The sequence below is a fragment of the Rousettus aegyptiacus genome, unplaced genomic scaffold (assembly GCF_014176215.1).
Source record: "Rousettus aegyptiacus isolate mRouAeg1 unplaced genomic scaffold, mRouAeg1.p scaffold_m13_p_6, whole genome shotgun sequence".
NCBI classification, from domain to species: Eukaryota; Metazoa; Chordata; class Mammalia; order Chiroptera; family Pteropodidae; genus Rousettus; species Rousettus aegyptiacus.
The window spans coordinates 50,406,344-50,432,004 of record NW_023416309.1 but is presented as its reverse complement, the minus strand read 5'-3'; the positions used below and the strand labels follow the sequence as shown (position 1 = coordinate 50,432,004).

Genomic DNA, 25,661 nt, shown 5'->3' with positions numbered 1-25,661 from the left:
CTGCTGTGACTCGTTGGTGGCCTATTCCTGACAACCTTTCCCCCTCCGCTCTTTGGTTACACGACTTCAACATCTCATCACTTCTGCAGGTTTTACGAACCACACCGGATCTCTGCCTCTCCAGGCACCCTGCCCCCAGCGCTTTCTGTTTTCTCCGACACGCTACCCCTCCCAGTCTCGCCACATGGTAGTTTCAAATGCTAACCACATTCCCAATTTATGCTTAGACTCAAAACCTACACCAGAGTAGGGATTCACAGGCATCTACCCGCAAGCAGTCTGGACATCCAGAAAAGTTTTCCGCCACGCTCTGTGATGTCCCCCCCATGCTCTCTGCTCTCCTGACATCGTCCTGGGCTCTGGAGGGAGCCTCCGCCCCCTTAATAAGTCTACGCTGACAGCGCTGGGCAGGGCATGAACACTGCTCTGTACCAGAAGCTGAAAGCTCCTTGGACTTTAATAAAATCAGTCTTAGTAATACTAATAAAATATCGAATGGCACTAATAAATAAGAGTAATAACAACAGAAATAATAAAACCCACCCTTTATGGTGGGTCTGTTGCAGGTGCCGCTCTAGCCCGATCCTTTAACAGGATTATTTCATTTACTCCTTCTGTAGCCCCAGTGAGGGACAGGTTGCTGTCCCCGTTATATAGTTGAGGGAACGGTGGCTTGACAGCAGTTAAGCACTTTGGCTAAGGATTTGCAACTGGTATGTGCCAAAACTGGGATTTGAACTGGGTGTCCTGACCCCAGAGCTGGTGATCTTCACCACAATGCCACTCGGCACAGCTCTGGGGAAGACCATAGTCATCTTTGGGAGCTGGTGTGGGTAAGAGTGATGCAAGGGCTCAGGGCCATTGGTGGAGAGAATCCCACGACAAGACAATTGGGATTGTGTTTAAGATCACGATGACAGCTGTGGGGATGAACGTTCAATAGGTGGAAAGGAATGAAAATTTGGCATCGGTTAAAATATTCTCTTATATATACTGCAATTTAGTGTATAAAATGCTTTCAGTCTATTACCCGTCTCACTAATAATTTCCTCCCTCTCGTGCCTGGGTTCTGTGCTAACAGCGGTCAGCTTCCTCAACGCAAGACAGTGTTAATACACACACATCGCAATTCTCCTGCTGAGGTAGCAGAGGGCACTGGGAGGAACGGGGAGCTCTGAGCAGTCCAGTGACTTTGCCAAGGCCACGCGACTAATAACTGGCAGCATCCGGGGCGCCTGGCCTTCCGCCCGGGGCTCCCTACCTGCCTCATAGACCCTCCCAAGCACGGAGAAGGTCCCTTCTCACTTCACCGTTCCCACTGCATGAATCCTTCCAAGATTGTACGTGAATGAATTTGGACATTTGACAACTGGACATTTCTCCATACCATTTGATATTCTTTGCGTTATTATGATATAACCCATAACTATATCATTTATGTACATTTTGATTATTGTGATTTATCTAATTTCTAATTTCCCACTACTATAAATAAGGTTGGGTTGACCATCTCTGCTTCTGACTTGATGAAATTTCTGATGCTTTCCTTCAAGCAGATTCCTAAAATTGAAATAACTAAGTGCAAGGATATTAACTACTTTGAAGCTCGTGACACATAGTCCCAATTAATTTACAGATATTTATACCATACCTCTACCGGCAGTGTTTAAAATATGCCTGTTTCATCATACATACATATAATACATATTTAATTTTTACTAATCTGACAGGTGAGAATTATTATTTTAATATCTACTTTATTGACGACTAGACTACAGGCTTTTTATATTTTTTATTAGTCATTTGTCTATTGATCAATTGCTTCTTTGTATATTTAGTCTCTTTTTGTATTGCTATTAGGTTTTCCCCATTTATATGAACTTTCCCTAATATAAAACAATCAATGTTTTATCCTATTCGTCGGTAATATTTTTCTTGATTCGCCTCCTTGCATTAGCTGCCATTCGATGTCTTCATTATCAATAAAGACCTCTAGGACTGGGGTCCCACTCTCTGCTGTAGTTCTTCCTGACACCCCAATGGACGGGAAATGGTTTAAGTCAGAAGCATGCGATTATATCATTTAATAGTCTCATGTTACACACGGTGTGGTGGGCGGGGGAAGACACAATACATAAAGGAAGCAGAGCATAAGGAGCTCTATGAAGGTAAGCAGACACAGGAAACGAATCACAAATTATGACTTTCCAGGCTTTGAACTTTCCGACTGAGCGTGGAGTGCGTTACTGACATAATAGGCAGCTCAAATAAGGAGGAAAGGGGAGAAACGCAGGACGGTGCTTGGGAGGAGCGAGGCAGCAGCACCTCGAGGGGAAGGACCAGTTAATTTATCTGCATCCCCCTTGCGCTGTTGTTAGTGCCCAGCGCAGATCAGCGGTCTGCAGAGGGTTTGGGTTGACGGATGGCCACACCCTTCTCCCCTGATGGCCACCCAGTGGCTCCGTTATTTTAGACGAGTCGGTTGCCTTTGTTGGGCCTCATTTCACCATCTATAAAATGGGTATTGCACAGGGTCGTTGCCAAGATCCAGTGAGATAATGAATATGAAAACGTGTGAACTATAAAGCAGAAGGAAATGTAAGTCTTGCATCTTCACGTAGTAGTTTTGCTGTAGATATTTAGTGCCTTAATGGAAAAGTCAATTGGCAAACAGGATAAAAAGCTATGATTTTTCTCAGGTGATTACACTGGTTTCTTTCCAATCTCCCACGGCCTTCGTGCACCCCTGCCCCATGCTATACATTTAAATGTCCCTAAAAAGCAAGCACTGAAATTATTTAACTTGATTTCTCTGTTGGCCAACATAGCTTGCTAAACAAAATGTTTTGATGAAAAGTCTACAGGAAAATTCTGTTATACACACATACATCCTGTATAATACATTAAAGGGGTTAGCATACAATATTAATTAATGACCTTTCCTTGCTGCGTGTGTTAGGGTATGCTGGTCATTAGGAAGAACTTCAGAGATATGATGCTGAGTACTGACAATGGGCAGGAATTGCCTGGTGTGCAAGTGGGGTGTGTGTGTATGTGTGTAAAAGGGTGGTCTGTTACGGGAATAGCACGTACAAAGGTCTCGAGGTGAGAAAGGGCATCGCTTGGGTCCTGAATGGCTCCTCTGAGAGGCAAAGCTGTGTGTTGGGGAAAACAACCTGTCCAAAACTTATCCACCCGGAACGATCAGCTTGAGCACCCTTAACACAGCTCTTAGAAAGTAAAAGAGGTCTATGTAAAGGGTATAAGGACAATGACTGGCTGAGAATATAATAACAACATGCTCTATCTTCTGTTCTCACGGCTCTGACCCCTCAGCAAAATATCCTTGCGGTACAGGCATCTTCCTCCACAGGCAAGTGATGTGGGGAGGGTGCGATGTCAGTGGCCTTTCCTGAGTTGCATTGGGCTGCTTTTCACCAGGTAATTGGTGCTGAGGCATCAGGTGAATAAGTAGAGGTGCCTTTCTGGATACTAAGCCTTGTCCAGAGCAGACACTTCCCCTAGTCTCTACCCCTATCTCTCCCCAAATGTCTGCAAATTCCCAAGTAGAAGCCAACTTTCCATGTGTTCACTTACTCTTAACGTGAAGTCAAACTCAGTCATTCTTGAGTGAAGTCGGAACTCAGTTATTCTTGGTTTTCCCGTCTACTTCATTTAGGGCAAATATGGTTTAATAACACTGAAAACAGCCCTCTGGCCAGGAACCATGACAAAATTATCTCTGATGTGCTGTATGTTTTAAACTGAAACATACTTTTCATCTGAATCTAAACACATTCACTATATTTCTTCCCTTCTTCCAAGGCAAGATAATCACTGTAATATTTTAGAAAATTGCTCTAATAATGGTTGACATTAGCTTCCCTTTTTCTTATTTATCAAAACCAAAAAGATACACATTGAGGGAGAACTCAAGTTATCTTTGCTTTGGCACGTTTGGGGCGTGGCAAGCAGATCGGTTCATTGGAAGGTTGTGTGCAGTGGAAGCATTGACGGATAAAGCTGGAAAGTTGGGGGGGTGGGGATCAGATTTTGGAGGACTCTAAAGCTGAGGAGTTTGGCCTTTACCTTGTAGGCCTTTGTCTCAGGCAGCCTTGATGTGGGGCTGTTCTAGAAATCAAGTATGTTTTAACAGGAGACAAAAATGAAATGGGGGGCTCCTGAGTGCAGGATGAGGTTGGAAAGCTGCCGCTATTCACATTTTATATGTAAGGAAACTGAGGTACAGAGAGAGGAAGGAATTTGCTGAGGATGTCACAGCTGAGTGGCGACTCTGCCTGGAGGTTTTACTCCACGCCGCCTTGACGCCGTTTGCCGACAGAGAACGAGGGACGAGAGGAGTGGGTGGGCGCCGCACAGAGGGGAAGGAGAGAGCAAGTCCACTCGTAGCCATGCACATTGTTCATTCACACACCGTCTTGAAAGGATTCCTTGCATGTGGCAGTTAAAAAATTTTTTTTCCCTGGGAAGGAGGGAGAAAAGCAAAAACCCAGAAAACCCAGAGATAAAGATGGGAAAGAAAAATATTGGTGTGGATATGCAGACACCTCACACATGTATCTGTGAATACTGCTTCCTCTCCCACCAAGAGCCTATCTAAGGAGTATTACTTCCAAGAGAATAAAAGGAAGAGAGTGAATCCTACGACGGGAAGTGATGAGTAGGAAGAGAGGCAGCAGCAAGTTCAGAGCCGAAAGTAAGGTGCATTAGAGAAGCCATAGCAGGAAAACAGTAAGATGAACCGGATGTGCCTCTGAGAATCACTCATAGAAGTGTACTCAGCACTGCTCAGGTGTTCTGAGGGCGAGATTCATTTAGAACTTACCAAGGGCCTTTATGATGCAGAATAATGCCCACCCCTCCCCAAAGAAGCTCATGCCCAGGTCCTAATCCCTGGAAACTATTTTACCTGGCAGGAAGGACTTTGAGATGGGGACACAATCCTGGATTATCTAGGTGGCCCCAATGCAATCACTGGGATTCTTGAACGTGGAAGAGGGAGGTAGAAGTGTTGGTCAGAGCAAGGACCTGTGAGAAAGACGCCACCAGACAGTGCCGGCTCTGCAGAAGGGGGAGAGGGACGATGTAAGTGGAGGAGCACCAGCAAGCTCTAGAAGACAGAAGAGACGAGGAAACAGAGTCTCCTCCTAGAACCTCGAGAAGAAATGCAGCTCTTCAGACTCGTTTTAGACTTCTGACCTCCAGAACTGTAAGATAGTAAGTCTGTGCTGTTGGAAGTCACCGTGTGGCAATTTGTTACAGCAGCTTCTCAGAAGCGTACCAGGTGCTGAGCGGGAATCATGGCATACCCGAACGATGCACATGGGCCAAGGGCTCTGGGGTGCGCTCTCACAGAGTCTGAGTTTCCTAGGCTACAGATGCGTCATCGTCCTCCAGGATTTTGCGATCCGGGTGGTGAGGGCTCATCGGTCATTCTCAGCTCTCCCCTCTCAGGCTTTTCCCCTCTTCTTCACCATGCTGTTCTCTGCCGCATCTTGCAGGGCACATTTCTCAGAATTATAGAATCAGAATATGGAGAAGGGGGAATAATTCAAGTATTTGTATAATATACAAAAACACTACTAATTTTAAAAAGTGCTTACTTATGAAATTGTAACTAAGATAGTGTATGCTTTCTTCTTTGTCTCACTCGGCACGGCTACTTGGGTACAGAAAAATAGTCAGTTTGCTTGGTAATCTGTCAAGGGCTGAAACGAAGTGACTTTAAGAGGCTATTTTAAGAGACCCCTTTACATGTCATGGCAAACACAGTAAATGTACTCTCACGAAATATAATTTTTATTATAAAATATTTGAAAGGTTTTAAAATAATTAAAAAAATATTTACTATAAGTATGAAGTAATATTTGGTTTATGGTGATGATCTTGCTTACTTAGTAATTCTAAAGATGTGAGCAAATTACACGTATGGATTGTTGGCAAGTGTATTGAAATGTTTACAAATGCTAAACCGTTAATAAATTTGGCATTACATTATATTTTGTAGCTATTTGTTAACGTCGATTTTGTAGTTTTCTTACTTGAGAGAAAAAAAATTTGTTTCAGTTCTTAAATATTTCCATAGGCACAAGGCACTGTGCTCACAGCGCTGAAGGGTAAACGGTCCTGTATATCAACACTACACCTACAACTAACTGAGCTCAACCACGTGATGGCTTCTTTTATAAGGGGCAAGAGTTAAGGTTACGATGGAAACCATGGTACAAATTATTACTAATTCAGTCAGCTTGCTACTCTAACTCACTTCTTGGTGATTCGATCATCATTTTCATTAGCTAGAGACAGCATTAGCACAAGGACCAAGAGAATGGACTTTGAAACCAGGCCTCCAACCCTGGCTCTACCGCTCACATAGCTGTATGACTGTCTAGGTCACTTATGCTCTCTATGCCCCGATCTGCCATCTGTAACACGGGAGTCATAACACTGGCTACCTCAGAAGGTTAACATTTACAAAGCACTTACAACAGAGGCCAGTATATAATAAGATATATATATGTATGTATGTGTATATATATATATATGTATATGTATATATGTATATACATGCATATCATATATATATGTATATATGATATGTGTGTGTGTTTCTTAACTTTTTCAAAAAAACTGTTTATTCAGAACTTACTGAGCTCAACTATACGGCCCCCAGAGTGAAAACTGAGACCAAATCACACTGTTCTCAAAGCACTGAAATTCTAGTGGGAGGCATGTGCTAAAATGGAGGAATAAACACAATGATATAAAACTTACAGGAAAATAGTTCATTTTAATAATAAAAATGGGCCTACCGCCATGCCACCCTGAACAAACCCGATCCTTTCTGACCTCGGAAGCTAAGCAGGGTCGGGCTTGGTTAGTACTTGGATGGGAGACCACCTAGGAAGACCAGGTGCTGTAGGCACCAAAAAGTAAAAATTAAGGGATTGTAAACTGACAAGGTCATTGCAATCTGTGAGGTCAACCAAGGGTTGCCTCGCCTAAAAATAAATAAAATAATAATAATAATAAGAAGAAGAACAGAAACGATTGTACCCAGTTAGAGTTGAAATTGTTTTGAATAAAGTATTTCAAAATATTGAAAATAAAACTCATCAAAACTTAATGACTATTAAGTGCCTATTTCGTTTGCCGTCCTGTGTGGTCCAGTGTGACTGCTCTGCATGAAGGCATTTGCTGAGGGGAGGGAAATGATACCGAGAGCCCGTTCTTTTCCAGGGGCTTTTACATTTTTCTTATTTAACTCTCTCAATCCTGCAACAAACTTTGGTGTGCATAATCACTCCCATTCTACGAAAGAGTTACCTGAGTCTCAAATACGTTAAGACAGAGAAGAATGTGAATCTAGATAAAACTGTCAGGCTCAAAGCCAGTTTTACTATTGCTTGAACCAATGGTTTTCAAAATTTATTAGCAGAAACCTAGCTTCAAAGAATTTATACGTTGGTAAGTGTATTATTTTTTTAGTATAAATATAAGTTATGTTTAGAACTTTTTAAATAGCTACAGTTAAAACAGTAAACATTTATGTGTCATAAAGTCAATCAATGAAAATAATGTGTCTATAGTGAAGAACATAAACGTTTGAAATCAGAGTCATACTGGTCCCAGTGCCTGATTTTTGTTTTATGATAGAAAATCCTGCGTCATCCAGTTTTAAATTGTAACAGATTTTTAACAGGTCACCTTGTAAAGCAGGCTACTCTTCAACAAAGATGATACAGAAGCTTGAAAGACATGAGGAGAAATTAAATGCTATTTTATTACAATTATTCATCAAGCCCCTCCTATGCGTGAGGCACACCAGGGTTTCCATGGTGCACATGACAGACGTAGTGTTTGATCTCTAGACAAGTGCTCTGAGAGGAAAAATACCGGGTCGAGAACATTCACTGGAGTGAAACATTTACACAGATGGATTTCGCCCCCACCCCCCATAGACATAAATGGATTGGGTCTAATTAACCTCTCATGAAGAGATTTTTCCCAGTTGAATTTATACTCACGGGTCATGAATTCTAGGCATTAGGCATAAACTGACTGGCATCCTTAGAAAACTAAAACCAAAACTTTCTCCGTCTACTTTTTTTCGCTCAGTGACCACTGATTCTCTGCTATGGTTTTTGTAACCCTGGCTACTGGGGATAATCACTTTAGGGGCTGGAGATGAGTTCCTTTTCTAGTTTGGATAAGTGTGAGGCCAGGGTTGGAATCACCTTGAAGCTTCTATGAAGTTTTGGACTCATTCAAAATTAGCCTGCAATTTATGAAGCACAGAAGGAACTGCATTACATCCCAGTGATGGACAGCCCCGGATAAAGGTGCTAAAGAAATCCCCCCCACCCACTTAGATATCGAGAACTCCGCTAGTTGGCACTGAACAATACAAGTAATTGAAGAGGATAAACTTTGGACTTAAAATAAAATTGAATTCACTAGGACAAGAGAACCTGATTGAAGACTTTATTTTCTTTGGACTTTAATTTGAAAAGTAATTAAATATTTGAATTTAAATTTCTCTCCGGGAATTTGAAAATGGTAGGCAGCTTATATTCATGTTGGCCATCTGTTATCAAAGTATCTTAATGGCACTTGCTCTCCATCACCTATTATGTGCACTATCAGAAACATGGCCGTACATAATTCAGAACGGGGAACAGGAAGTGTATTTTCAGCCTTGGCCACAGCACAGCCTTGGAGCTAATTTAATTGATGTATGGTTTTCATCAGTTTCAGAGCTTTTGGGAGGGAAATCTACACTGCCCATCGGTGATGTCATGATGGTTCCCAAAGGAGCAGTAGTTGGCACTGGGAGAATGGCCGGCGGGAACAGAACTACCCTGAGTCACACTGCAAGTGGGAAAACAAAGGGCTGTGTGTGACGACCTTAAAAGGTGCCGGTTGCCTTTTCTGATCTCCTGCCATGTTGCCCGACAGCCCCAGCTGCCCCACCTGTGTGTCCAGCATCATGTTCACTGATGCCAGGCTTCTCCCGGTTCCTCCCCACCGACACTGAGCATGGTGAGAATACAAGCACGGCCCGATTCCCGCCTGATGTGGAACTGCTCTAGCAGGTGACTAGCTTGAGGATGTTCTTATAGGTCTATCCAAAACTCCCTTAGAATTGCACCGTGTCTACCCAATCATTCTGCCTTCCCCCTCTCCTTTCACAGGTGTTAGACATATGTCCTGGTCTGAGGCTCTCTTTATCCAACTAATGCTGCCTCTGTGTATCCCTCACAAGCATCTCCCCCCAAAAAACTCCTGCACATCTCATCTCGTCTAGGTATCAGCTTCCCAGAGGACTTGAACAAACACGCTGAAGAATGTTTGGGGGAACAAAAGCATTTTAAAGGTATAAAGCAAAATACAACACGTAGGGGACCTCTTTACTGCCATCTCCACTTCCCCGACACCAGGGTCCTTTAGATATATTACATAAACTACTTCGCAGGACCAAGTATGGAAAAGCAAAAACAAAAACGTGGTTTTGCTGTAAGAATAAAATAAAGATGAATCTTTAGGGAATTCTGACCAGAGCAGATAAAGGTTGAATTGGATCCCAAGAACAAAGGGAGAATATTAAAAGTGATAAATAGAGGACAGGGATATGGTCACATTCTAAGCTAAAAAAAGGAACTGGCTAAAGGATTTGAGTCTCTTTCGGGTCCAAAGGAGGTTGCAGGTAAGGCTCTGAAGCAGAGAATTTGTCATAGTTAAGAAAGGAAGCAATTAAAGTAGGAACAATCTCAGAAACATTTTCTAGGTCAGTATGAATAGTAACAACATTCCAGAGATACTGCTAAGCCGCTGTGAGAAGGGAGAGATTGGAGGCAGAAAATGATCTACTACTGAGCCTGGTTTTTGCAGTAATGAAAGTCCAGGCTAAGGCAATGGAGGACAGACTGAAAGACACCAATGAGGGGTGTTTGTCAGACGGCTTTGAAGCACGTTTTCAAAGGTTAAAATCTAATCTGAATTCAACGTCCACCAGATGTAAAATGACTGTGTCAATATTTATTAAGGAAAGATGAGAGCATGGAGAGTTAATCACGCTTCAAATAATTTAACTCTCAGGCAATTAACCCCAAAATGAAACAATGCAAGAGAAACCTCCTCAGTTTGTGTCAGGTTACATTAGTCTAAAATTTAAAACCTTCATAAGGTACCCAGGATGACCAGAGGATTGCAGATTTAGACACAATGCTAACAAGTCAGAAGCAGTTTCCGCATTTCGGTAGATTTCAGGCAAGAGGTGTCAAAAGGTAAGCTTGACATGGACAGTTGGTCTCCCTTGAAAATTAAGCTTCTGTGTACAGAGTACTTCAGGTAACCAGTGCCTACTTTCACCCCTGCCTGCAAAAGCAGGTCTCACAGGACTTCATTTCAGCAAAAAAACCTGCCAGATTCCCCCACTGCTTTTCATTACCGACCTCCTTCTGTAAGTTGTGTCGTTTGTGTTAAAATGACAGAATTCGCATCCGATCGATTTGTGAAGGAAGACACTGCTTGGAAATCATTTGCTGATTTTCTTTAATATACAAACAAGCAGGAGGCATAGAGAGAAAACACATTTGTGAACTGAGCTGTTTGCTTTTTTGTGCAGCTTCTCTAGTGAAAAACATGGAGATGTTAATTCCAGATTCTGTTCCCCCCCCCCCATTTTCTAATATGATGGTTTCACTCATCTCCATGCAAGTGTTTCCCTTCCATTAAATGTTAATGGAAGTCAATCTTGTGTATCAGGGGGAGAATAGACCCCTTTGTCTTTTTAATTGGTTCTATAAAACAATAAATGAGTGTACCATGTGAGTTCTATCTAGAAATAAATTTTGGCCATCCGTACTATTTTTTCAAGAGAAGATATGTGTAGCTTCCTGGTTGGACACTAGCTAAGAACCGAATACATAAAAAAGTACATCAAGATTAAAGAGATAATAGGTAATTTTGTTCTTTAGGAAGATGATGTTACTAAATGTGTCTGCAGAGCATGGGGCAGAATACAAAGCACAAAGCGCCTGTTAAGATGAAGCAATTGCAACCGCAATTTAATGGAGGACAGGAAAGCAATTAACAGCGTAAAGGCATCGATGCGAAGGATAGACCTCGAGATTAGAATCTTATTAAAGCAAAGGCTGGTGCGACTTGATTATAACGAGTTAAGCTGAAAAATCTCCAAAAACAATCTCAGCATGCAGATGTGGAAAAGAAAATACAGTTTACCCTATTATTGCACTTTGGGCCCCATAAGCTGCTGGTACTGTCGGGACCTCTCACAGATCGATAGACCTCAAACGAACTGGATGGGAGCCTCGACTGAGACTTAATTTTGCAGGACGAGACTGAGGGGTTGAGGGGCCTTCTTTCTAATACCAGCATCTAGTCAAAAATGATAGTTCGAAGCATGATGATTTTTAGCTCTGATCTTAGGAACCTTTCTAGAACAGCAAGTGTTTTTTTTTTGTTGTTTTTTTTTAAAAATTCTTCTCCTCTCTGGCCTTTTTAGAATAACATCACTAAGACTGTTTTGCAGGTCAGTGTAAAGATATGCAGCGGTTTGAGATGGACCGAGCTGTAATCTTGACGCTTTCCTTGCTGATTCAGTATTTTAAGAAAAATCTCATACAAGGTACAGTGAGAAATGAGGCACCAGATTAAACGATGGAAAAAAAAAAAAAAGAAAAAGAAAAAGAAACACCATCAAAAACCCTGCAATCGATTAACAGTTACCATTTGGGTTTGTCAACCTCTCCAAGGGGGACATAAAAATCCTACTTAACTAAGCTCTTAAGAACAAGTTTAATTTTTTTTTTGCTCAAATATGTACCATCTTTTTAATTAAACCAGACTTGAATGAGGCTCAAATTTTCCACCAATTTTTATAGACTTCTATTTTACAAGCCATTTAATAAATTCCATATGCATATTTTATAAGTTGAAACATATTTGCCTCTATTTTTAATGGAACTATTTCATGTGTCCATGTTAAACTGTTGTGTTAAACTGTTGTGTTTAACAAAGAAAACCGTGGCCCAAAAGGAGAGAATTTTTTTCAGAAAAACTTTAGATGGCTGGACTGAAATATCAACTCACTTTCAGTAGGATGACTTTAATATATTTATCAACTAACAGTCCCTCCACCAACGTAGAAGTCCACATCCTTTCCATTATTTTACCCTGGCAAACTTCCTAATCCTTGCCAATCTGGTGGATGTGCATTGCAGCTCTTTGTAGCTCTAACCTGCATTTCACTAACTGATATGAAATTGAGCATTATTCATATGTTGATTGGCCATTAATATTTCCTCTTCTGTGAATGTTAAATCTTTTGCCTTTTTTTTTCAATGCATTGTTAGTCTTCTTGTTATGTTTTTATAGCGGTTCTTTATATATTTTGAATTATCATCCTTTATTTAATAGAGCTGAGGTTGTATAATACAGGGTTGCATAATACAGTGGCTAAAAGAACAGACTTTGGGAGCTCGTCTGCCTGGGTTCAAATCCCAGCTCTACCACTTACTATGTGGACCTGAGCAAGTTTCTTAACCTCTCTGTGCCTCAGTGCCATCTATAAAATGGGGATGACAATACTACTTGTCTCATAAGGTAGTTGTGGAAATGAAATGCATTATTATATGTACAGTACCGAGTGCAGTATCTAGCACACAGTAAGCACTCAAAGATTGCTGAACATTATTATTTGCCGGTTGCAGGTTTTTTTGAACAGCTTCTGTTTGGTAGTTTATCTTTTCATTTTTTAAAATGAAGACTTTGGAGAACTAGTATCTCCAAAGTAGTTCAACTAATCAAATTTTTTATGGTTTGAGCTTTATAGATTCTCTCCCTCTTCCAAAGTCATTAAAATCTTTTACAGACTGTCTTTTAATGTGTTATACTTTTCATCTTAAAATTTTAAACCACATGGCGTTAATTTTGAGTTATTATGTGAGGTAGGGGCCCAATTTCTTTCTCTTTTTTATGGACAACCGATTATCCAACACCATTTATTAGAAAGTCCATTCCTTTCCCCCTTCTCTTCAATGCTAGCTTTGTTATCGATGGAGTTTCTGGATATGTGTGGACTCTTAATTTTTTTAAATTTACATATCTGTATGGTGCGATACCACATTGTCTTAATTACTATACTTTTATAATAATTTTTGAAATCCTGATAAGCAGATCTCTGCACATTTATTTTCTCTGGGAGTGCCTTGGCTATTTTTGGCTCTACAGTCAAGTTTTTATGAGAAGACAGATATTTACTTTTCTTAAGGGGGGAAATTCTCCTAATAAGATTATTTTATAATGCTCTATGTGGTTCTTGAGCTTCTTTCAACCATCGGTCAAGTAAAAATATTATTTTCTTTTTAAAAGAATGTTACAGAAAATAAAAAAAATACAGGAAACTACGAAAAGTAAAAATTGTCCTAAGTTCTATATCTCAAGACAATCACCATTATCAATTTTTGCATATCTTTCAGACTTTTTTTTCAATAAACACACCTCTATATATTAATATAGAGCTATATTAATATATACATTTTTACATAAAGAGCTTCATATTATGCACTCAAGTTTTGCTGCTTGCTTTTTATTCACTTAACAACACATTGTAGATATCTTTTTATGTCAATGGACATTGTCATAATTTTCGCTAGTTTTTGTATTAGTCATCTTTGCTACAATAACAACCCCAATGGTTCAGTGCCTTATAACCACAAATATCTTGTCCTTGTGTACCTGGCACACCTAGGGTTGGAGGTCATCTGCTATGGCTCTGTTTCACATTTTGCCTCATTCCAGGATTCGGGGAGCCTGTATTTAGAACAGAGACAGAGAGAAAGATGGAGTGGAGACAGGTAATGGTTCTCAAAGCATCTTGGACATGGTGTGTGTCACCTCCGCTCACATTTGTTGGGTTAAAATGAGACACACAGCTGAACCTGACATTAACAGGGGGTAGCACACCATTTCTACAGGAGGCACTGCCAGGCACTCAGCAGAGGGTGGGATATATAATCCTCATTCAGGGAAGGGAAAGCAAATGTGGGGGTAATATAACAATCTACCACAATGATGGCTAAACAGTATTTCATTATATAAATCAGATGGTGCAAATTGCTGTTTTGTAAGTCAAATTTGGCATGTATGTACATGATCCACATGGTGTTTTCTTTTATAATTAGGTTTCAAATCAATTTCCAGCTTCTCTTCCAGAGAGACAGGAAACTCTGGAAGCCTGGCTCAGCATTATCTCATGGCAACAAGTAGTTCATCTGAGAGTGGCTGTCCCCTTGCGAACGTAAACGCTGTCTAGTCCTCTACAGTCCCCATCACTCCCTAGTGTCTCACACCTGACCCGATTCCCTCATTTAACTTTCGTCATGACCCACCCAGGCATTTAAGTTTTTATATCTGCCTAGATAAACTGGATCTCCTTCTGATGAACATTTAGGATATTTCTAACTTTTCATATTATACAAAATGCTAAAATCAACAACCCTGAATCTACTCTTGAATACTTGTTCAAATATCTCAGTTCCTGAGAGAAACTGATAAATTACATTCTACATTTTGATAAATACTGCCAAACTATTCCCCTAAGGATGCATGAATATGCCTCTTTCTCCAAATACTGTCAACACTGGATGTTACGATGTTGTTTCTTTTTTGCTTACCTAATAGAAAGTTTTCATATTCTTATATTTAATTGCTATTTCTTTCTTTGGTACATATGTATGTCAATTGCTTCTTTGCTTCCTTTGTCTGGTTTCCAATTGGCACGTTTATTTTTAAAAATTAATTGATCAGGACTCTTTATGTTAAAGATAGACACTCTATTATAAATGTCGTAAAGTTTGGCTGCAGATTTTAGTCTTTCATTGTGACTTTGGTTCTGAAATTTATGTGTATCACAGTCACAGCCACTAGTCTTTCTGTTTGTAGGCCTTCTCAATTAAAAGTTTGAAATAATGTCTACTCATATTTTTATTTTATCCACCTGAAACTTATTTTAATGTAAGGAGAGATCTATGAATCATATTAAGTGGTACTAGCCAATTGTCTTCAATTATTATTGAAAACTCATCCTTCCTCTACTTACTTGATATTGGTTAATTTAAGCTTTCCAACTTGTGGGTCATAAGTTATTTTATGATTTAAAGGTACAGTTCAGGCAGAACAACAAGTAAACTAGAAATCAAAGAGTACATGTTACACATTAGGAAGACAACATACCACGAGGTCCACGTTATATAAAGGGCAATATGGCTTTTTTAACAATCTGCTGAGTGCATTAAGAAAACAGATTAGGGAAATACAATTTGATGATGAAGATGACGAGAGCGACAGCAATAATAATGCAGAGAAATCGAACTATATGCATCCCATTTTCTCCTTTTATATTTCCTTTGTTGGTTTCTTGTATCCTCATCCACCTGGGTGATCAAGTTTGAACACGTAAAGCCATCCTTTCTGCCTGCAACTCAAGCTCCTTCCTCTGCCTGGGAGCATCTCCATTCCCTAAGAGAGCCACCTGAAAACTTCCTTGTGTCTTCCTAGACCCTGTTCAGGCACCAGCTCCTTTGTGAAGGCCTCTGATTCCTCTTCTGCACTTCACCCTTGGGTACCTTAGGTGATCCCTCTTTTCTTTGCCCATGGCGCTTTGAGGACATCTCAATTAGTCCTCATCACACTTTATTGTAATCACTAGTCTAAACATCTGTCTCCTTCCTAGGACATTATCATCTTGGAGCACAGTGTCTGAGTGTTCTTTACCTTTTACCTGCCTGGTATTTAACAGTATTTGGTATACAGTAGATATTTACTAAGTGTCTGCCGAGTGCACAAAGCAGGGGTGGTGGTTTTCCTGGGAGTGGGGTGGCGGAGGCAGGCGGAAGAAACTTCACTGGGTATTTTTCGGATGGAAGATCATAGGCAAGAATGGGGAGGAAGTGATCACAAGCTCTTCCTGGAGTGTCCTCTAGCTGGAGATAACACATTCACATTAGAACGCAGAAACCAGGTGCGAAGGCTGCTGAAACAGCCAACTTTTGGCAGCTGGGAATGCACTGCACTAGAGAACACTGAATGACAATAAATACCTCCAGGAGATTCAGCTGCATCCCCAGAGGACCGGCGTGGAGCTGTTCCTTAAAAACACCCAACCACCTTGAATTTTGTACCTTTTGTTTAATTTGAGATCATGCAAACCTCTGATCATTTGTGCTAAAGTTATGAAGGTAAAAATGCTCCTTTCGTTTCATTTTATTTTTGTTGAGATAATCATTGAAGGAACCAAGAGAACATTAACAGTATATCGGCAATTTAAAATAAGAAGCTTTTGATGAAATTGTCTTAATTACATAGCCCACTTTGGCATACTTCAGTTTTGATCATTATTCTGGATCTCATGCACACGGCAATTTGAGTTTTACTTAAGAAAACAAGTAAACTAGAAATTACCACACACAGCTTGTGAGTGAAACCACAGTTACCACTGAGCGATTAGGAGCCATCTAATTGACCTAGAGGTATAGTAATTAACTACCAGGGGATACACTAAAAACTCATTTTGTAGACTCCAAGTGTTTCTACACAAGACCCCCATGTTATTTCAGTCTGCCAGAAGCAAAAATCATGTTGCTTGCCTTTGTATAAGCTGACTGAGGTAGGTATTTGTGGTGGACTATTAAAGAAATGATATTGCCACTCTCAGCATCCAGGAATGTTCTGTGGTAGCATCACAGACATCACATGATTTTGCTGTTAACTTAAAACAAATAGGATATTTTTTTTATAAGGACATATTCTTGACCATTATAACAATGCAACATTGGTCAGTATCTGGGTGGCTACTTCAAAAACAAATTTTCCTAGGGAATTTTTGGGGCTTGCCAGAACATTTATATCACAACCCCAGCATCTTTCCGACGCCTGGTAAATGTCTGTAATTTTAGAGAAGGAACAAAATTCCCTCAGGTGCTACCGCTTTACATACGTTGTACTTGTCTGGAGCCAATTTCAAAGCTTTTGGATTTTTGCGGAAGTGAGACTAAAGTATTGCTTACTGGATAAACAGTGACAGGGCAATGAGTTCCTGGACAAAGCTCAGTGTGACTTCCTAAAGAGCAACAAAATCAAGGAAAAGCAACATGATGCCAAAGTCTTGTTCTAGTCGTTAGCTTCATGGCCTATAAAGCAGAGAAACCCAACCTTCACCTCAGTTCCATCTCCAAACACTTTGTGGACAGTGGGCTATCAGCAACCCCCTCTGGTGCATCTTCTGTCCAAGGTTATGCTAATTAGCATCATAACTGATTCTGTATCAGTTATGTTCAAGGCACTGGGCTTTATACATAGCGCAGGAGTCAGCTCAGGACTTTCTTGCACCTGAGGTCCTGGTGAAATTCTCCTACATTCCTCTTGGTTCTTTCCTCATCCTGTGGAAGTATAAAGTCTTTCCAAGATATTTGTTTATTCTTGAAGATGGTACTATAGGAGTCTTTTGAATTTTCTTGAATTCTGGCTCCTTTGAGAAGTTTCCATTGTCGTGATGACCTAGGCATGTAACGAAGGTCCTTATTTGATTCTTACCATAAATGTATCCGTATGGAGCATGAGTGAGTTCAGTAGACATTACGAGTTATTTTTGGAGGTGGCTACTAAGGAAGGAGTCACATTTCATACGGTGCCAGCTGTCTGTCCTATTTGCTGGCCTTCTACTGCCTCCTGACAACCCTGCTGCCCAGCCTCTGCCACCTGAATTTCCTCTGGGAGCTGCCAGATCTCTGAGCAATAAATGCAGGGCGACCTATCAACCTCCAGCCTGCTCCCAGAGTACTTACACTAATCCATCAACATGGTCGGCAGAACCCAGAGTCTTCCAACTGGATAGGACTCAACTTTCCTAGAGGAAAGCTGATATATAAAGAAGAAAAAAAAATTATGCTATGTAAGCTACATTTAAATTTATTGACCCAATAATCTTTTGAATCACATATCATTTTAATTTTTAGAAGTAATGGATAGATGCTTAAGGAGTCACATACACTGTTAAAAGTCACACAGTGTACAAATCCACAGCCTTGCACTTTGCTGTGCACCATACTCTTCGACAAAGTCCTTCCCAGCTGTAGACTGTCATCTTCTCCATAACTGCTCCTTTCTCGCCACCACGCTGGGCTGTTTCATGATCCACGTGGTCTCGGTCTCCCTGTCTTACGCCCGTCTTGCTCCATCTTGGGTTTAATATCTTGAAGTTCAGCTTTTGCTCTCACTTTTATAATGAACCTCTAACCTGCACAGTCAGCAGTGGCTCCTGAGCCAACAAATCTGTGGTCTTTTCATATTCTTTACCCTTTTCCTATTCTTGAGGCATTCGACACAAATGAGCACACTCTCCTTGCTGAAACTTTCCTCCCTACGTTTTCATGACATACACGTCCACATACAATTCAACAATTTTTTAAAGTCACTTGTTCTGACTGTTTTTAAAGCACTGATTTTAATAGGAACCATTTTTGAGCTAACATTTTATCAGTTTATGAAATATTTAATTAGATCACTTGATTATAATACAGTACAAATATAATTAGAGTTACCGTTACAAACACGGGGCATAAACAGGCTGGAGAAACAACTCGATCCCTCTTCTTTTCCCAGATGTCTGAATTTCCTCTCTCCCAATACTCTCTGATCATGAAAGAGTTCTGTCAGAATTCAAATTTGTTGTGTAATGACTTATTAATACGAGTGGTTTGAGGGGCTTTGGGCTCTCTGTAATCTCCATCTGCTTCCTCTCCAAATAAATATACAGTATAGTTTAAATGATATACTTGCTAGGCCTGCTTTCAAAGAGTTCATAGTCTGACAAGATATATATAATCAGCTCAAACACTGATAGCCCGGAATCCACTATTCTTATTATAAAGCAATGAGAAAAGCAGTGTCACTCTGAATGACTCTGTGTCGCACAGAAGTTTTTTAAAGATTTTACTGCACATGTTGAAATTATTGGTGACAAATAGGACAGAAAATGCTTTACCAGAAATATAAATTAAATTATAAGGGAAAATTAAATAATTTTTACATTACATTTTTGGAAACGATAAATTCCAAATAATAATCGGCTGTGTCTAGTAGGTTTCTCAAACAAAAGCCATCAAATTTTGCTTTTTAAAAACCACCTTTGCAATGTCTTGAAATTTCAGAAACATCCTTCTGAGAGAGAGAGAAAAAAAGCCTTATGTGCCCTGATTCTAGAATAAACTGAATAAATATAGCAGAAAAAAACCCCCAAAGATCCCCAAACTACTTGATAGGGTTTCATCAAACTTAGTAGACTCTTTTCCCTAATCACATTCATGAATCCTGTTCACAAAATTTTACTCTCACCCACATAGGGATAGAATTGGTCTTTTCTTTTCCTACTCTGCATCTGTCACTCAATAATTAAACGTGTAGGCATTTGCATTACACATTTGTAAGAAGCTGATGAGCTGAATTAATAATTTCCTATTTAAACTGTAGAACATTGAGTATATGCAAAATTATCTGATTAATGCAACAAAACAATATGTTTTATTAAAGAAAAACAAACTGTTACGAGCTTACCTGACTAAGTTAAAGAAGCCTCAACCAGACATTTTAATTGTCAAAACCAAAGAAAATTAAAGCTATTGTTTTACTGTGATATTTGAAAATCTTTCCATTTTGAGGAGACACATTCTCTACAACAAGCAACTAAGTGATCTTACAGTATTTGGAGAGCACACATTTTGAAAGAGAAAAAGTCAAGGACTAAATATCTAACGAACGGATGCAAGGGTAGAGGTGATCCATGATAATTAATCTGGAAACTCAATCATTTGCTCCAAACATGGCAAAATTCTATGTACCATTTAAATTGATACACTGCCGACATGAAATTTTTGCATGAAAATAATTAAGTATCCCCTCATTTATTTGCAAACTCTGCATTTCAAGACAGAAAGACACAACCTACAAGCCCAGTCCTAAGTCTGTCCTTGGATGCAGTTCACAGGCTTAGACAGTTTAGAGGAAAACCTGGCCACCCCGCTTGCCCTGGCCTCTTGGAACACCTTACCTTACGTTCCCTGAATTCTGTCCTGAATTTCTCCTTCCATAAATGTCCTTAATTTCAATTTTCCTTTTTGGCTACTCATGTTTTCAATATAGTAATGGATGCTATTTCACATATTGCAAGCTTTCGTTTGGCATTAAAAACATATTTTAGAAATAAGGTGAACATATAATTTGTTTTCTTATTTTTACCAAGGAAAGACAGGACATTCTTTACAGGAAAAAAAAAAAATCCCATTAATGCTATGGGCTGGAGGTGCCGTCTCCTGCCCACACACTTTGCTTTGTACCTTTAAGGCCAAATAAGTTTCTTTGGCATTTCATGAGTCCCCAGTCTGCATCAGCAGTAAAACATACCATCTGAGAGAAACCGGACTGACCGCCTCTGACTTGACCATAACTCTAATATCCAAACTGAATATTCTTCCCATCAGAAATGTCCCTCAACGCTAATTTGGCACTAAGGCAAATAGGCCAATGAACAGACCTGTAAAGCAAAAGTGTCAGATACTAAAAGGTACCATTAAGCTGATAAAATATCTCTGCATATGAGGAGGCATCATCATGGGGCTATATTTCTTAGTACCTAAAGTTTATCGGTTCCATCTCCAAACTTGACAGTGTCCTTCATGAGCTATCAAACATATCATAACATAAGCTATTAAAAGAAATAGCAGGTGTACATTTCTCTAAATAATCTTTCCCTATAGCAGGTAAATGTAGTACATCTGTGAAAAAATTGAAATGAGAAACAGCAACCTTCAAAAGCTGAGCTGAGAAAAAAAATCTTACTTCACAGGCACCGTGAGCCACATAAAAGCCCTTTAAACAGCGCCATTACTGCAATTTTTTAACAAAGATATGATGAAAATAGGTGGTGAATGGAAGTGGCGGAGAAAGATTCATGCCACCAAGCGCTCAATCAAATGTCTTTGTGTTCGATAAATAACTTTAAAAAATTAACCGTATTAGAGGGATGAAAAGTGGAACCCTTCAGCTTCTCAGTCTGCGTTGAATAGGGCCCATGTCCTAACGCAACGAAGGCTGCCACTGTCCCTCCATGCTGTCGCAGCCACCACCCACGGCGGCGTGGGTGCAGGGACAGACCCCCTTTCTAAGGGCTTCTGGGGGCTTCTCTGGCTTTCCTGTGATGAATGCCTTCGCGATTTAGTGTTATGACTGTACGTAAAGCTAAGCATAAAGCCAAAAGGCTAGTCTTGATGCCAACATAGACGAATGTATATATTAAAGAAGAAGGGACAAGGCACTTTGTGGCCATCATCAGGGCTAGACACAGCCCCCTACCCCCAGGAGAAACACATTATCCAAAACAACACCGACCAAGTGTGAGACTATCACCTTGGCTTTGGAATAGGTGACTTAATTAAATACAGATACTTACATTCTTTGGAATTTGCCTCCAGTCTTGGCAAAATTCTACGAGTGATTCTCTGTGCCCATTATCCGGGTTAGGTCATCGGCATTACAATGGGTAGATTAATTATCCAGCTTAAATGTACTCATTTCTCAGGGTTGATGAATATTCAGGTATTTCATAAACTCTGCAGTGTGGCATCATGGCTAAGTACACCGGCTTCAGAGTCAGACAGACCTGAGCCCACATCCTGAGGCAGCTGCTTGTTAACTAACTGTGTGTGGTCTAGAACAAGGCACTTAGTCTCCGAGATAAGAATGACTATCTACACGCAGAATTGCTGAGTGAGTCACTGTGTGGCAGTTCGTTGAAAACACCTTTGCATATCATCCAGTGCATCGACATTCTCCTGAAGATTTTCATTAATATCATCACAGCATAGGAAACCACAGTACAACAAAAACCAGCTTTTGGTCGGGGAGGGGTGCTCAGGACGTTGGCCAGGTTAGTCAGCACTGCCCAGGTGTGTGTAAGTATAGGCAACAGACAAGCCACAGGCTACGAAAGGAATGATGTGTGCTAGTTTTGTTCTGTATCTGTCTTTCTGTCTCTTTCTGGTTTCGTTCCCCTCTCTTATTACCTTCCGAAATCTTATTCATTGAACTAGCAATTTACATTAATTACTAAACACATGAACGGTCAAATACTTCAGTATTTTGTACAGATAACTCAGATTTAGATCCTGTCCTCTTTCAGGAGATTGGGGCTAGGTAGAGATGAATAGTTTTTACTCACCTCTGGTTCTGTGCACCTTGCTGGGCCTATGGGAAGATATACTCCATTGTCCCATCTATTTAGGAGGGTTTAGATTCCTAGTTTCCGGGCCAGGATGTTTACTAGAACTGTGAGGCATCTCTATGCCCCGTGACACCCTTGCTGGGAAAACAGCCCAATCAGAATGAAGGGAACCTAGATCCCTGTGTGATTGGATGAAAGAAAGATCGATGAAGCTACAATGAAGTTCCTGCTTCAGTCAGCCCATCGGACGCACGCGAGTGACAATTAAACTCTACCTTTTCAACAACTAGTGGTTACTTAAACCTATTATACAGAGAGAGGAAAAAACCCCATAGTAATTAGGTGAGGATTTGAAGAGGACTTCAGCTGTGAAGACCACATGCAGAAGATGTCATTTTACTTCTTGAAAGACGGTTATTTAACTATGTGACAAAGGGGGAGAAAGGAATTCCATATGAAAGGGTGATTCATGAACAAAAGCAGAGAGAGAGGTGAGACCCTGTGGGGCACTGCCCATTTCCTGTTAGGCCCTGAGCTTGGTGACAATAGTGTAGAAAAAACCGAACAAACATATCTGGTCCCTGTCCTAACAGAGCTCACAGTCTCGTGAAGTCAGACAGTAAACAAAGCACCACACGCACAAAAATGCATGGTGAGTTGCCACTGTGACAGATGTGCAGAATAAGTGGTGTAACGTGACATTACAGAATAACAGAAAAGAATCTAATGAGGGAGGCCGAAGAAGGTTCTCCGAGGAAGACATAACCGAGCTAAGACCTGAGGAAGAACAGGAGTTAACGAGATAAACTGGGGTGCTGGTAAGGAAGCAGAGTGTGAGAGGGAGATGCCTCCTAGCCCTTGCCATGGGACAAGTCTGCAGAGGCAGGAGGGGACAAATCTCACATGACCACAGTACGGATGTTTATCATTAACAGGAACGCGATGGAAAGTCGCTGGGCTGTTTTAAGCGAGATGGTGCTAAGAATCAATATGTGTATCTGAAAGTTTACTCTTTTCCACTATTTACTATGGAAAATAAATTGGAGGGGCATAAATAACGGTGGCTGAGACAAGAATAGCGGCAGTGGAGAGGGAGGTGAAGAGAACAGGAGGAACGTAGGAGATGGTGAATGTGGTGGTCAGTTAGATGTGGGGGATAAGATGCAGGAAGGTTGCCCATTGACGTGACAGAGAGGCTGGCTATGCCGCTCATGAGGTACACTGGGAAAAACTGTATGTGAAAAACAAAATTACGCGTTCTCTCTGGAGCATGGAGAGTTTGAGATGCCTTTGGAACAAGAAGGCAGTTCTCCCTCTGGGTCTGGTTCATAGAACAGCAAATCTCGAAACTGAATAGGCCCACAAATAATCTTGGAAATCATGTTAAAATGCAGATTCGGACTTAGTAGGTCTGGGGTACAGTTCACGTTTTTAACACAGGTGATGCCCACTGCTGCTGATCTGTAGACCACACATTAAGTCACAAATACCTGGAGGGCAAGTCTGGTTGGAGCTAAAATTTATGAGAAACTATAATTAAACCTTTGGGTTTTAGCAGAAGTGATTAAAGAGAGTACAGAGTGCTAAGAGATGAGGGTCTAGAACCGAGCCTCAAGTAATACTAACTTTTAAGGCCTGGACAGAGGTATATAAGCCTGAAAAGAAAGCAGAAAAATGATAGAGACAGGAGGGAAACTCAGAGGATATTATACAAGCAAAGTCAAGGCAGGAGAGTATTTAAGAAAGAGGGCACAGGACCACTTGGGTGTGGGATGGAGCCAGAAAGTAGGTTCGAGCAGGTCGATGACTGCGTAGGAGGCCAGGAGACGGAGGCAGCGCACAGAGAACGTTCTTCAGAGAAGCTGCTGTGAAGAGGCCAGAAGATGACATAACAGTGGGAGGCAAACGAGGGGCCCCACGCTTTCCCTTACGTCCCTAAGCAAATTCCCGATTCTCTGAGTCTCAGCTTAAGCGCTACCTTGCCAAGTCCTTCGCTGTCCCGCAGGCAGACGGAAGAACTGCTCTTGCCATGCTGCCCGGGCGCGGTGCACACCCGTCCACCACGTTATAACCACGCCCCGCAGCAGGGGTTCTCCAGGTGGGGCCCACAGACCCCGACGAGTCCTAGGACCCCTCTCAGGGAGGTCACAGGTCAAAACCGTTGTCACGACGCTATGACATTATTTATCTGAATAAGACCAAGACGTTGTTTGCCCTTTTCATTGTGTAGATGTTTGTGCTAACGGTGCAAATGATAAATTGGGTTAGATTGCTGGAGCTCGAACATGAATCAGGCAATGGCATTGAACTTCAAAAGTGGTCAGGGATTCCTCACCCGCTACACACTCGCGGTAAAAACAATGCCGATTTCACATAAGAATGTTTTAATCCTTTAAATCTTGACCGTTGCGCACATGTCTTCTTCATATTCTATGTGCTATAAGGGCAAACGCACATAAGGCTCTCCTGCATACGGGAGTATGATGGCTGTCTCAGGGAACGCACTTACTTGATTGTTTGAATTGCCAGCTGAACTAGCTGCATTTTTCTTATGGAACACCATTTTTATCTTAGATGAGTGACCGACAAATTATGGTTATTCAGATGGGGGTATATGGCAGACATTTTCTCAAAAATGAACGAATGCCCATCACTTCAAGGAAAACAGCTGACAGTGTGTGTGGCCAATGATAAAATATAAGCTTTTAAGTGAAAATAAGGATTATGGCATTTAAAGAACTTATTCATTTCCTAACACAGTACGTACTGATAGATATAATCCTCCAAAACAAAAGCTCTTCGGGGTCCTCCATCATTTTTAAAAGCGAAAACAAACATTTGAGAACTGCTGGCTTATGCAATCACCTTCCTCCTAGTGAGCGGGCTCCTATGGGGACAGACACTGAGTGAGTTCATCCATCTTTGAAGGCTCAGTGGCAAGCATGGTGGCCTTGCATGGTGAGCTCTCAATAAATATTTGGCAAACTAAAATGAGTGGGCTATCGCGGCAAATACTGCAAATGAAGGGGAAACTGAAGGGAGAAAAAGTAACTTGGAGAATCTGTATTCAAATTTGACAAAAACATCAAACGCCTTAGAATGTTTATAATATTTAGCAGTAATTTTTATGTGTAGGAAATTTCCCTAAGGAAATAATTTATTCTAAGGATATGCATAAAGATGCAACTAGGAGAACAGTGCAACCCAAATTGAGGAACTATATTGATCCACTTTAAAAGAAAACTTCTTACAGAGCACTCTCCAATATTAACTCGAACTATCTGTATTAAGTTAAATGCGTCGAAATATAAAATTATATAGCAGCTCTTTATGATCATAGTTT

At 40.7% G+C, this 25,661-nt stretch overlaps 1 protein-coding gene and 1 pseudogene across 6 annotated transcripts in view; one reads left to right on the top strand and one right to left on the bottom strand.

Annotated features, from left to right (window-relative positions):
- ATRNL1 (attractin like 1) overlaps positions 1 to 25,661 on the bottom strand; it is a 535,879-nt gene that overhangs the window by 28,647 nt on the left and 481,571 nt on the right. The window contains exons 30-31 of one of the 6 annotated variants that reach the window (XR_004951254.1): positions 13,783 to 13,857; positions 5,303 to 5,531 (exon numbers count right to left, since the gene is read on the bottom strand). The exons of 4 other annotated variants lie outside the window; for them this stretch is intronic. Coding sequence is in view for 1 of the 2 variants with exons in the window: in XM_036222143.1 (XP_036078036.1) it covers positions 13,805 to 13,857 (53 nt within the window). In the remaining variant the exon portion in view is untranslated. The remainder of the gene's footprint in view (positions 1 to 5,302; positions 5,532 to 13,782; positions 13,858 to 25,661) is intronic. One more of the 6 variants, XM_036222143.1, reaches the window with a different exon arrangement.
- On the top strand, positions 6,828 to 6,946 carry LOC118604785 (annotated as a pseudogene).